The 10,985-nt window shown below is 44.9% G+C and overlaps 1 protein-coding gene across 2 annotated transcripts in view; it reads right to left on the bottom strand.

Moving 5' to 3' along the window:
• Window positions 1-2,034: 2,034 nt before the first annotated feature.
• Window positions 2,035-10,985, bottom strand: part of NCR3LG1 (natural killer cell cytotoxicity receptor 3 ligand 1) — a 70,648-nt gene continuing 61,697 nt past the window's right edge. For both annotated transcript variants that reach the window (XM_075838225.1, XM_075838226.1), the window contains exons 8-12: window positions 7,257-7,553; window positions 6,529-6,837; window positions 5,533-5,847; window positions 5,346-5,399; window positions 2,035-4,381 (exon numbers count right to left, since the gene is read on the bottom strand). In XM_075838225.1, the coding sequence (XP_075694340.1) occupies window positions 4,083-4,381; window positions 5,346-5,399; window positions 5,533-5,847; window positions 6,529-6,837; window positions 7,257-7,553 (1,274 nt within the window). In that variant the 3' untranslated portion in view covers window positions 2,035-4,082. The remainder of the gene's footprint in view (window positions 4,382-5,345; window positions 5,400-5,532; window positions 5,848-6,528; window positions 6,838-7,256; window positions 7,554-10,985) is intronic.

The raw sequence follows: 10,985 nt of genomic DNA, 5'->3' as shown, positions 1-10,985 counted from the left end.
TATAGTGGAGACAGGAGGTGAGGAGAGAAGCTGATCATACAGTCATGTAGTGGATACAGGTGAGGAGAGAAGCTGATCATACAGTCATGTAGAGGAGACAGGAGGTGAGGAGAGAAGCTGATCATACAGTCATGTAGTGGAGACAGGAAGTGAGAGGAGAAGCTGATCATACAGTCATGTAGAGGAGACAGGAGGTGAGGAGAGAAGCTGATCATACAGTCATGTAGTGGAGACAGGAGGTGAGGGGAGAAGCTGATCATACAGTCATGTAGTGGAGACAGGAGGTGAGGAGAGAAGCTGATCATACAGTCATGTAGAGGAGACAGGAGGTGAGGGGAGAAGCTGATCATACAGTCATGTAGTGGAGACAAGAGGTGAGGGGAGAAGCTGATCATACAGTCATGTAGAGGAGACAGGAGGTGAGGAGAGAAGCTGATCATACAGTCATATAGTGGAGACAGGAGGTGAGGAGAGAAGCTGATCATACAGTCATATAGTGGAGACAGGAGGTGAGGAGAGAAGCTGATCATACAGTCATGTAGTGGAGACAGGAGGTGAGGAGAGAAGCTGATCATACAGTCATGTAGTGGAGACTGGAGGTGAGGAGAGAAGCTGATCATACAGTCATGTAGTGGAGACAGGAGGTGAGGAGAGAAGCTGATCATACAGTCATGTAGTGGAGACAGGAGGTGAGGAGAGAAGTTGACCATACAGTCATGTAGTGTAGACAGGAGGTGAGGAGAGAAGCTGATCATACAGTCATGTAGTGGAGACAGGAGGTGAGGAGAGAAGCTGATCATACAGTCATGTAGTGGAGACAGGAGGTGAGGAGAGAAGCTGATGATACAGTCATGTAGTGGAGACAGGAGGTGAGGAGAGAAGCTGAACATACAGTCATGTAGTGGAGACAGGAGGTGAGAGGAGAAGCTTATCATACAGTCATGTAGTGGAGACAGGAGGTGAGGAGAGAAGCTGATCATACAGTCATGTAGTGGAGACAGGAGGTGAGGAGAGAAGCTGATCATACAGTCATGTAGTGGAGACAGGAGGTGAGGAGAGAAGCTGATCATACAGTCATATAGTGGAGACAGGAGGTGAGGAGAGAATCTGATCATACAGTCATGTAGTGGAGACAGGAGGTGAGGAGAGAAGCTGATCATACAGTCATGTAGTGGAGACAGGAGGTGAGTTGAGAAGCTGATCATACAGTCATGTAGTGGAGACAGGAGGTGAGGTGAGAAGCTGATCATACAGTCATGTAGTGGAGACAGGAGGTGAGAGGAGAAGCTGATCATACAGTCATGTAGTGGAGACAGGAGGAGAGGAGAGAAGCTGAGAAAGGCGGCCAGGTTATATACATCACCTAGAGACAGGCGGCCAGGTTATATATATTACCTAGGGACAGGCAGCCATGTTATACATCACCTAGAGACAGGCAGCCATGTTATATATATTACCTAGAGACAGGCGACCATGTTATATACATCACCTAGAGACAGGCAGCCATGTTATATACATCACCTAGAGAAAGGCAACCAGGTTATATACATCACCTAGAGACAGGCGGCCATGTTATACATCACCTAGAGACAGGTGGACATGTTATATATATTACCTAGAGACAGGCGGCTATGTTATACATTACTGCTGTCTGTGGGCCTGGACTTAACCTTGCTGGGCAGCTTGTGGACTGCAGTCATGGTACTATTACCACCACATCGTGGCGCCATTTTCTTTTTTCAAGCCTTGCAGCTCCCTCCCTTCTAGTGTACACGCAGCCTGGCATTTTTTCTCCATGGATTTACATCAGAGATGACACAACTGCCCACTGACATCCTTGGCAAAATTTAATTTGGGAAATTCAGATGCTCCAACATTCTCTGAGGCCGGCATTCGAGACTTTGCTTTATTATTCTTGGTTGAATTAAGTCTTCTAATTTATTTTCTACTTTACTGGGAAAAGATGTGGCGTGAATTTAGAATGTGTAACAGAAACGGTGGCCGAACCCCAGTGTTAACTCAATAAAACGATCATTCATATTGTGTGGTTATTTATTAGTCCTGCAGCATTTTATAGGTTTACTCTAAATTTGAACACCTTCAGCTCATGTTATTTTTCTATAGTCCCCACCTCAGTGGCTATGTGCAAGTTATACATCACCTAGAGACAGACGGCCATGTTATACATCGCCTAGAGACAGGCAGCCATGTTATACATCGCCTAGAGACAGGCGGCCATGTTATACATCACCTAGAGACAGGCGGCCATGTTATACATCACCTAAAGACAGGCGGCCATGTTATACATCACCTAAAGACAGGCGGCCATGTTATACATCGCCTAGAGACAGACGGCCATGTTATACATCACCTAGAGACAGGCGGCCATGTTATACATCGCCTAGAGACAGGCGGCCATGTTATACATCGCCTAGAGACAGGCGGCCATGTTATACATCACCTAGAGACAAGCTGCCATGTTATACATCACCTAGAGACAGGCAGCCATGTTATACATCACCTAGAGACCGACGGCCATGTTATACATCGCCTAGAGACAGGCAGCCATGTTATACATCACCTAGAGACAGACGGCCATGTTATACATTGCCTAGAGACAGGCAGCCATGTTATACATCACCTAGAGACAGACGGCCATGTTATACATCGCCTAGAGACAGGCAGCCATGTTATACATCACCTAGAGACAGACGGCCATGTTATACATCGCCTAGAGACAGGCAGCCATGTTATACATCACCTAGAGACAGACGGCCATGTTATACATCGCCTAGAGACAGGCGGCCATGTTATACATCGCCTAGAGACAGGCGGCCATGTTATACATCGCCTAGAGACAGGCGGCCATGTTATACATCGCCTAGAGACAAGCGGCCATGTTATATTTATCACCTAGAGACAGGCGGCCATGTTATACATTGCCTAGAGACAGGCGGCCATGTTATACATTACCTAGAGACAGGCGGCCATGTTATACATCGCCTAGAGACAGGCGGCCATGTTATACATTACCTAGAGACAGGCGGCCATGTTATACATTACCTAGAGACAGGCGGCCATGTTATACATCACCTAGAGACAGACGGCCATGTTATACATCGCCTAGAGACAGGCAGCCATGTTATACATCACCTAGAGACAGACGGCCATGTTATACATCGCCTAGAGACAGGCAGCCATGTTATACATCACCTAGAGACAGACGGCCATGTTATACATCGCCTAGAGACAGGCGGCCATGTTATACATCGCCTAGAGACAGGCGGCCATGTTATACATCGCCTAGAGACAGGCGGCCATGTTATACATCGCCTAGAGACAAGCGGCCATGTTATATTTATCACCTAGAGACAGGCGGCCATGTTATACATTGCCTAGAGACAGGCGGCCATGTTATACATTACCTAGAGACAGGCGGCCATGTTATACATCGCCTAGAGACAGGCGGCCATGTTATACATTACCTAGAGACAGGCGGCCATGTTATACATTACCTAGAGACAGGCGGCCATGTTATACATCGCCTAGAGATAGGCGGCCATGTTATACATCGCCTAGAGACAGGCGGCCATGTTATACATCGCCTAGAGACAGGCGGCCATGTTATACATCGCCTAGAGACAGGCGGCCATGTTATACATCGCCTAGAGACAGGCGGCCATGTTATACATCGCCTAGAGACAGGCGGCCTTGTTATACATCGCCTAGAGACAAGCGGCCATGTTATATTTATCACCTAGAGACAGGCGGCCATGTTATATTCATCACCTAGAGACAGGCGGCCATGTTATATACATCACCTAGAGACAGGCGGCCATGTTGTGAGTGCATACATGGAATGTGAGGTAATTGTTGCAAAATAAAGTGCCATTATATAATTCTTCCTCTTTGACATTATTCTAGAAGTGCTCGCTCCCGATTACCCCAGGACTATAGACCATGAGGAGTCTGATCGCTCCCGTTTACCCCAGGACTATAGACCATGAGGAGTCTGATCGGTTCCGTTTACCCCAGGACTATAGACCATGAGGAGTCTCACTCCCATTGATTCCAGTAGACCCTCAGTGAAGCTTCAGAGTGAAATGTTCCTCTAGTGTGTGGAAGTTATAAGTGGCTTCACATGTGATTGTGCGGTCTCTGTCCGTCTCCTGTGCTGTGAAGGTGACTGTGGAGAAGCTTCCAGATCCGTCCTCAAGATTCTCGTTCTGTATATCACTGTCAATAGGAAACATTCCTTTTCTCCAGAAGAACTCGGCGTCACTTCCATCCACATGACATGTAAGTGTGACTTTATCCCCCACCCGTGGATCCTCCGTCATGCACTGGATGCCTCTTGTCTTCAGTGGAAGCTTTAGACGTCCTGTGGGGAAGAGAAGACAATGGACAATAAATTCTGCGGCTTCATTTCCTCGGCTAGGCAGTTACTATTACATGTAATTATTTCAGAGCCGTCTCCCTAAGATCAGAAATCCTCATAAGTTCTTCATTATGTGTCTGTAGCAAATGACAATCGGGTCAGACTGGCCACCAGGGAACCACTTCATCCTCGGTGGACCCGGCTCTGACACAAGAATGATCTAGCAGAAGACCACCCATATGCGGCCAATTACTTGTCACTTTCTAATGGGATGATTCACCAATAACCTATTAAATCTTATGGATGACGTGTCGTCTGACTACAATGACAGCAACAAACATTACAATGCACTAAGAGTGGACGTGTGCTTGTTCTTTATAGATGGAGGGGCCCTCAGGTTCATCTCCTCTGGTGGGACACTTGTGACGACCCTGTGGGGGCCATAATAGAAGGAAACTGACGCTATGGACGACTGGAGGACATTTACTGAAGACTGATGTTTCCATCACAGAGAGATGCGGTCAGACTATTCCAGAACATAACTGTAATGCGTCTTGTGTTCATCGGTGTAAGCTCCACGGCCATATAGTGTGCCCAGCCTATAGTGATGATGTGATCTACACCGCGACCAGCGATCCCTAGTGTCCTCACCGTCTAGTAATGGCAGAAACCACGGAGAGGCAGCTAAACCTCATCAAAGAAATCCCCCATAACTCCATCAAGTGGGATGACATGACGTGGTACTGGTGGGTGGGTGATCTCACATCTAGGCCAAATCCTAAACTGGAGTAGACACGGCTCTCTGACGGCCATGTGAGACGTGTGCCCCTGGCCGCTCAGATTCTTCCGACTGAACGAGGATCTAAGCTCATGATCCCCTCATCTTCACATTCCCACCCAGGGACTGATTTCTGTGGATCTGATGATACTTGGTGACCGCTGACACCTGAATCATTGTCTCACTTACCTGAGTCCGGACTGGGGATTGGCTGACGTTTTTCAGGTTCCTCTGAAGTCCTTCCTATTACAGTAAGAACAATGTGTGAGAAGTGCGGTCCTAATCTATGGATCTACAGGAGACATATAGAGGAGCCGTATGGAGAGCAGAATGTGATCACTCCCTGCACGTGAAGTTATATTCTGGGTGACCCTACCTGATAGGTGCAGGGTGTACGTCTGCGCATACATTTTCTTAGTGACAGAATGGGTCACCTCACAGCCGATGGACGCATTATGGTCATTCTGCTGGGGAGTGAACCTCAAGCTGCTGGAACAAGTACATAGAAAGTCCTGTCCTATGTGCGGATCCGATGTGGTGACGACGTCGCTGGGAAATGCGCTGAAGTCTTTATACCATTTCACTCGAATGTCCGGAGAGAATCCAGATATAGTCACTGTAAAGGAGGCTTCCTCCCCTGCCACAGGTCTCTCCGGCCGCACCGTTATATCCGCAACTACCGGCGCTTTATCTGCAACAAGAGACCAAGAAAGAGCAAGATTACTCCAGGCATGTGTGCGGCCCGCAGCGAGGAGACACGCCGGCCGCCCCCTGGAAATCTCAGGCTGCCCATAAACCACACACAGGGCCCGGCTCACAACAATCTCAGCAGCCCGACAGTCGCCATTCACACCATGCTACTTTCTTTAGAGGGGAGACGTGTTCCACATTAGTAGAGTAAAGCTGCTATTCCTGCCTACAGCCCCGACAATCACACCAGTAATGGAGGGGCAGTCAGAGATTTCATCGGGGCAGAGTCTATATCCAGCAGATGTTCTGTCCCCTCGTTTCCTGCTGGATTGCACGGATTCTCATTGTTTTATATTGGATGTCGTCGTCCTTGCTGGATTTGTCACTTGTGCTCTTCCTATTGTACATGTGCACCGTTCATCTCATCGGATTATTTCTCCTAGAGATAAGCAGCACCAGTGGAGTCTACAGCTGCTTATCTACCAGCTCTATTAGACAGGCAGTGACTTACATGTCAACTTTACAACATCTTTGACCGTCTTTATACCTCCAGGAGTCTAATGCCATAATGCTGTAGGTTATGTGCAGGTGCAGTGGCCTTTATTTTCCCTTTCTGTGCTGGCCGTGCTTCCTCCCTAACCAGGAACATTTTTATAGAATTGATCTTAGATCTGTTTCTTACCCGGGAGTGATAAATAATGGCTTTTCTTGAGCGGCTCCTTCATGTTCTTGTGTGTCACGCAGCAGGAGTAGGGTTTAGTATAGTCCAGAGCTGTAGCAGTTATCTGGAGTGAGCAGGTGATGGAGCCATCGCTCTCAGGGATTCGCTTCTCTCCTCCATTCGGCACAGGTTTCTCACTCTTTAACCACTTAACCTCTATATCTTCAGGGCTGGCGTTGGTCACCTTGCAGCGCAGAATCACAGCCTGTCCATAGCGGGGGTTACTGGGGTCACTGCTGATGTCACCAAGGACCGGCAACCCTGCGAAGGCTGAAACGGCATATTAATTCTACATCAAATGATTGACAAAGAAATGTAACTTGTATTTAACAGAGTATGTTATATGGGGTGCCGGGCGGGCTCCAGTCATATTACAGGGGTCACCTCCTATTCACAAGATGATTGGGCTCCAGAGCGATACAGCTGGACGTTGTCCCCACGAGGCATGACAGGAGCAGCAGAGGGAAAAACCCTGAGAACCCCAAGAAAACACCAGGAGAACACACAAAACACTTTACAGATATTCATCCAAGTGCCAACCCCTGTTCTGCATAATAAGACCCAGGACTACAATCCCCATCATCACCACTATGCAGTCATTGGTCTAATAATTAGAGTGTGCTGCTGGTAGCATAGAAGATATAATGACCGGTTGGACTCCAGTACATGATGACCGGTCTGATAATTACCTTCCAGGCACATTCTAAATTTTCTTTCAATCGGTTTTCCACAGTGAATCATCTCCATACGGAATTCCTCATCGTGACATCCACGATCTGCTGCAACGGTCAAAGCTACAGATCCCTGGAACGTCCCCGACTCTGAATCTTCCTGAAAAGTTTCTATGTGACCTGGTATCTGAATTATCCCCTTATACCACTGAAATGTAAACTCTTTAGGGTACAAATCACGGACGTCACAGGATAAGGTCACCTTCTCATCACACACAGGAGAACAACAAATCTCAGATACCTCGGGCATAGAAACTGCAAGAGAAAAAATACAATCACATATACAGTACAGTATGGATTCAGTGATGTGTGATATAGAATAACAGCAGTGTCATATACAGTACAGTATGGAGTCAGTGATGTGTGATATAGAATAACAGCGGTGTCATATACAGTACAGTATGGAATCAGTGATGTGTGATATAGAATAACAGCGGTGTCATATACAGTACAGAATGGAGTCAGTGATGTGTGATATAGAATAACAGCAGTGTCATATACAGTACAGTATGGAATCAGTGCTGTGTGATATAGAATATCAGCGGTGTCATATACAGTACAGAATGGAGTCAGGGATGTGTGATATAGAATAACAGCGGTGTCATATACAGTACAGTATGGAGTCAGTAATGTGTGATATAGAATAACAGCGGTGTCATATACAGTACAGTATGGAGTCAGCGATGTGTGATATAGAATAACAGCAGTGTCATATACAGTACAGTATGGAGTCAGCGATGTGTGATATAGAATAACAGCAGTGTCATACAGTACAGTATGGAGTCAGTGATGTGTGATATAGAATAACAGAGGTGTCATATACAGTACAGTATGGAGTCAGTGATCTGTGATATAGAATAACAGCGGTGTCATATACAGTACAGTATGGAGTCAGTGATCTGTGATATAGAATAACAGCGGTGTCATATACAGTACAGTATGGAGTCAGTGATGTGTGATATAGAATAACAGCGGTGTCATATACAGTACAATATGGAGTCAGTGATGTGTGATATAGAATAACAGCGGTGTCATATACATTACAGTATGGAGTCAGTGATGTGTGATATAGAATAACAGCGGTGTCATATACAGTACAGTATGGAGTCAGTGATGTGTGATATAGAATAACAGCGGTGTCATATACAGTACAGTATGGAGTCAATGATCTGTGATATAGAATAACAGCGGTGTCATATACAGTACAGTATGGAGTCAGTGATGTGTGATATAGAATAACAGCGGTGTCATATACAGTACAGTATGGAGTCAGTGATGTGTGATATAGAATAACAGCGGTGTCATATACAGTACAATATGGAGTCAGTGATCTGTGATATAGAATAACAGCGGTGTCATATACAGTAAAGTATGGAGTCAGTGATGTGTGATATAGAATAACAGCGGTGTCATATACAGTACAGTATGGAGTCAGGGATGTGTGATATAGAATAACAGCGGTGTCATATACAGTACAGTATGGAGTCAGTGATGTGTGATATAGAATAACAGCGGTGTCATATACAGTACAGTATGGAGTCAGTGATGTGTGATATAGAATAACAGCGGTGTCATATGCAGTACAGTATGGAGTCAGTGATGTGTGATATAGAATAACAGCGGTGTCATATACAGTACAGTATGGAGTCAGGGATGTGTGATATAGAATAACAGCGGTGTCATATACAGTACAGTATGGAGTCAGTGATCTGTGACATAGAATAAAAGCGGTGTCATATAAAGTACAGTATGGAGTCAGTGATGTGTGATATAGAATAACAGCGGTGTCATATACAGTACAGTATGGAGTCAGCGATGTGTGATATAGAATAACAGCAGTGTCATATACAGTACAGTATGGAGTCAGCGATGTGTGATATAGAATAACAGCAGTGTCATATACAGTACAGTATGGAGTCAGTGATGTGTGATATAGAATAACAGAGGTGTCATATACAGTACAGTATGGAGTCAGTGATCTGTGATATAGAATAACAGCGGTGTCATATACAGTACAGTATGGAGTCAGTGATGTGTGATATAGAATAACAGCGGTGTCATATACAGTACAATATGGAGTCAGTGATGTGTGATATAGAATAACAGCGGTGTCATATACATTACAGTATGGAGTCAGTGATGTGTGATATAGAATAACAGCGGTGTCATATACAGTACAGTATGGAGTCAGTGATGTGTGATATAGAATAACAGCGGTGTCATATACAGTACAGTATGGAGTCAGTGATGTGTGATATAGAAGAACAGCGGTGTCATATACAGTACAGTATGGAGTCAGTGATCTGTGATATAGAAGAACAGCGGTGTCATATACAGTACAGTATGGAGTCAGTGATCTGTGATATAGAAGAACAGCGGTGTCATACACAGTACAGTATGGAGTCAGTGATGTGTGATATAGAATAACAGCGGTGTCATATACAGTACAGTATGGAGTCAGTGATCTGTGATATAGAATAACAGCGGTGTCATATACAGTACAGTATGGAGTCAGTGATGTGTGATATAGAATAACAGCGGTGTCATATACAGTACAGTATGGAGTCAGTGATGTGTGATATAGAATAACAGCGGTGTCATATACAGTACAATATGGAGTCAGTGATCTGTGATATAGAATAACAGCAGTGTCATACAGTACAGTATGGAGTCAGTAATGTGTGATATAGAATAACAGTGGTGTCATATACAGTACAGTATGGAGTCAGTGATGTGTGATATAGAATAAAAGCGGTGTCATATACAGTACAGTATGGAGTCAGTGATGTGTGATATAGAATAACAGCGGTGTCATATACAGTAAAGTATGGAGTCAGTGATGTGTGATATAGAATAACAGCGGTGTCATATACAGTACAGTATGGAGTCAGGGATGTGTGATATAGAATAACAGCGGTGTCATATACAGTACAGTATGGAGTCAGGGATGTGTGATATAGAATAACAGCGGTGTCATATACAGTACAGTATGGAGTCAGTGATCTGTGACATAGAATAAAAGCGGTGTCATATAAAGTACAGTATGGAGTCAGTGATGTGTGATATAGAATAACAGCGGTGTCATATACAGTACAGTATGGAGTCAGTGATGTGTGATATAGAATAACAGCGGTGTCATATACAGTACAGTATGGAGTCAGTGATGTGTGATATAGAATAACAGCGGTGTCATATACAGTACAGTATGGAGTCAGTGATGTGTGATATAGAATAACAGCGGTGTCATATACAGTACAGTATGGAGTCAGGGATGTGTGATATAGAATAACAGCGGTGTCATATACAGTACAGTATGGAGTCAGGGATGTGTGATATAGAATAACAGCGCGATGTCATATACAGTACAGTATGGAGTCAGTGATGTGTGATATAGAATAACAGCGGTGTCATATACAGTACAGTATGGAGTCAGTGATGTGTGATATAGAATAACAGCGGTGTCATATACAGTACAGTATAGAGTCAGTGATCTGTGATATAGAATAACAGCGGTGTCATATACAGTACAGTATGGAGACAGGAGGGATGTGTGATATAGAATAACAGCGGTGTCATATAAAGTACAGTATGGAGTCAGTGCTGTGTGATATAGAATAACAGCGGTGTCATATACAGTACAGAATGGAGTCAGGAATGTGTGATATAGAATAACAGCGGTGTCATATA

Source organism: Rhinoderma darwinii, chromosome 9 (genome assembly GCF_050947455.1).
Source record: "Rhinoderma darwinii isolate aRhiDar2 chromosome 9, aRhiDar2.hap1, whole genome shotgun sequence".
Lineage (NCBI taxonomy): Eukaryota > Metazoa > Chordata > Amphibia > Anura > Rhinodermatidae > Rhinoderma > Rhinoderma darwinii.
Note: the sequence above shows the minus strand (reverse complement) of the source record. Positions and strands in the feature narration are given on the sequence as shown.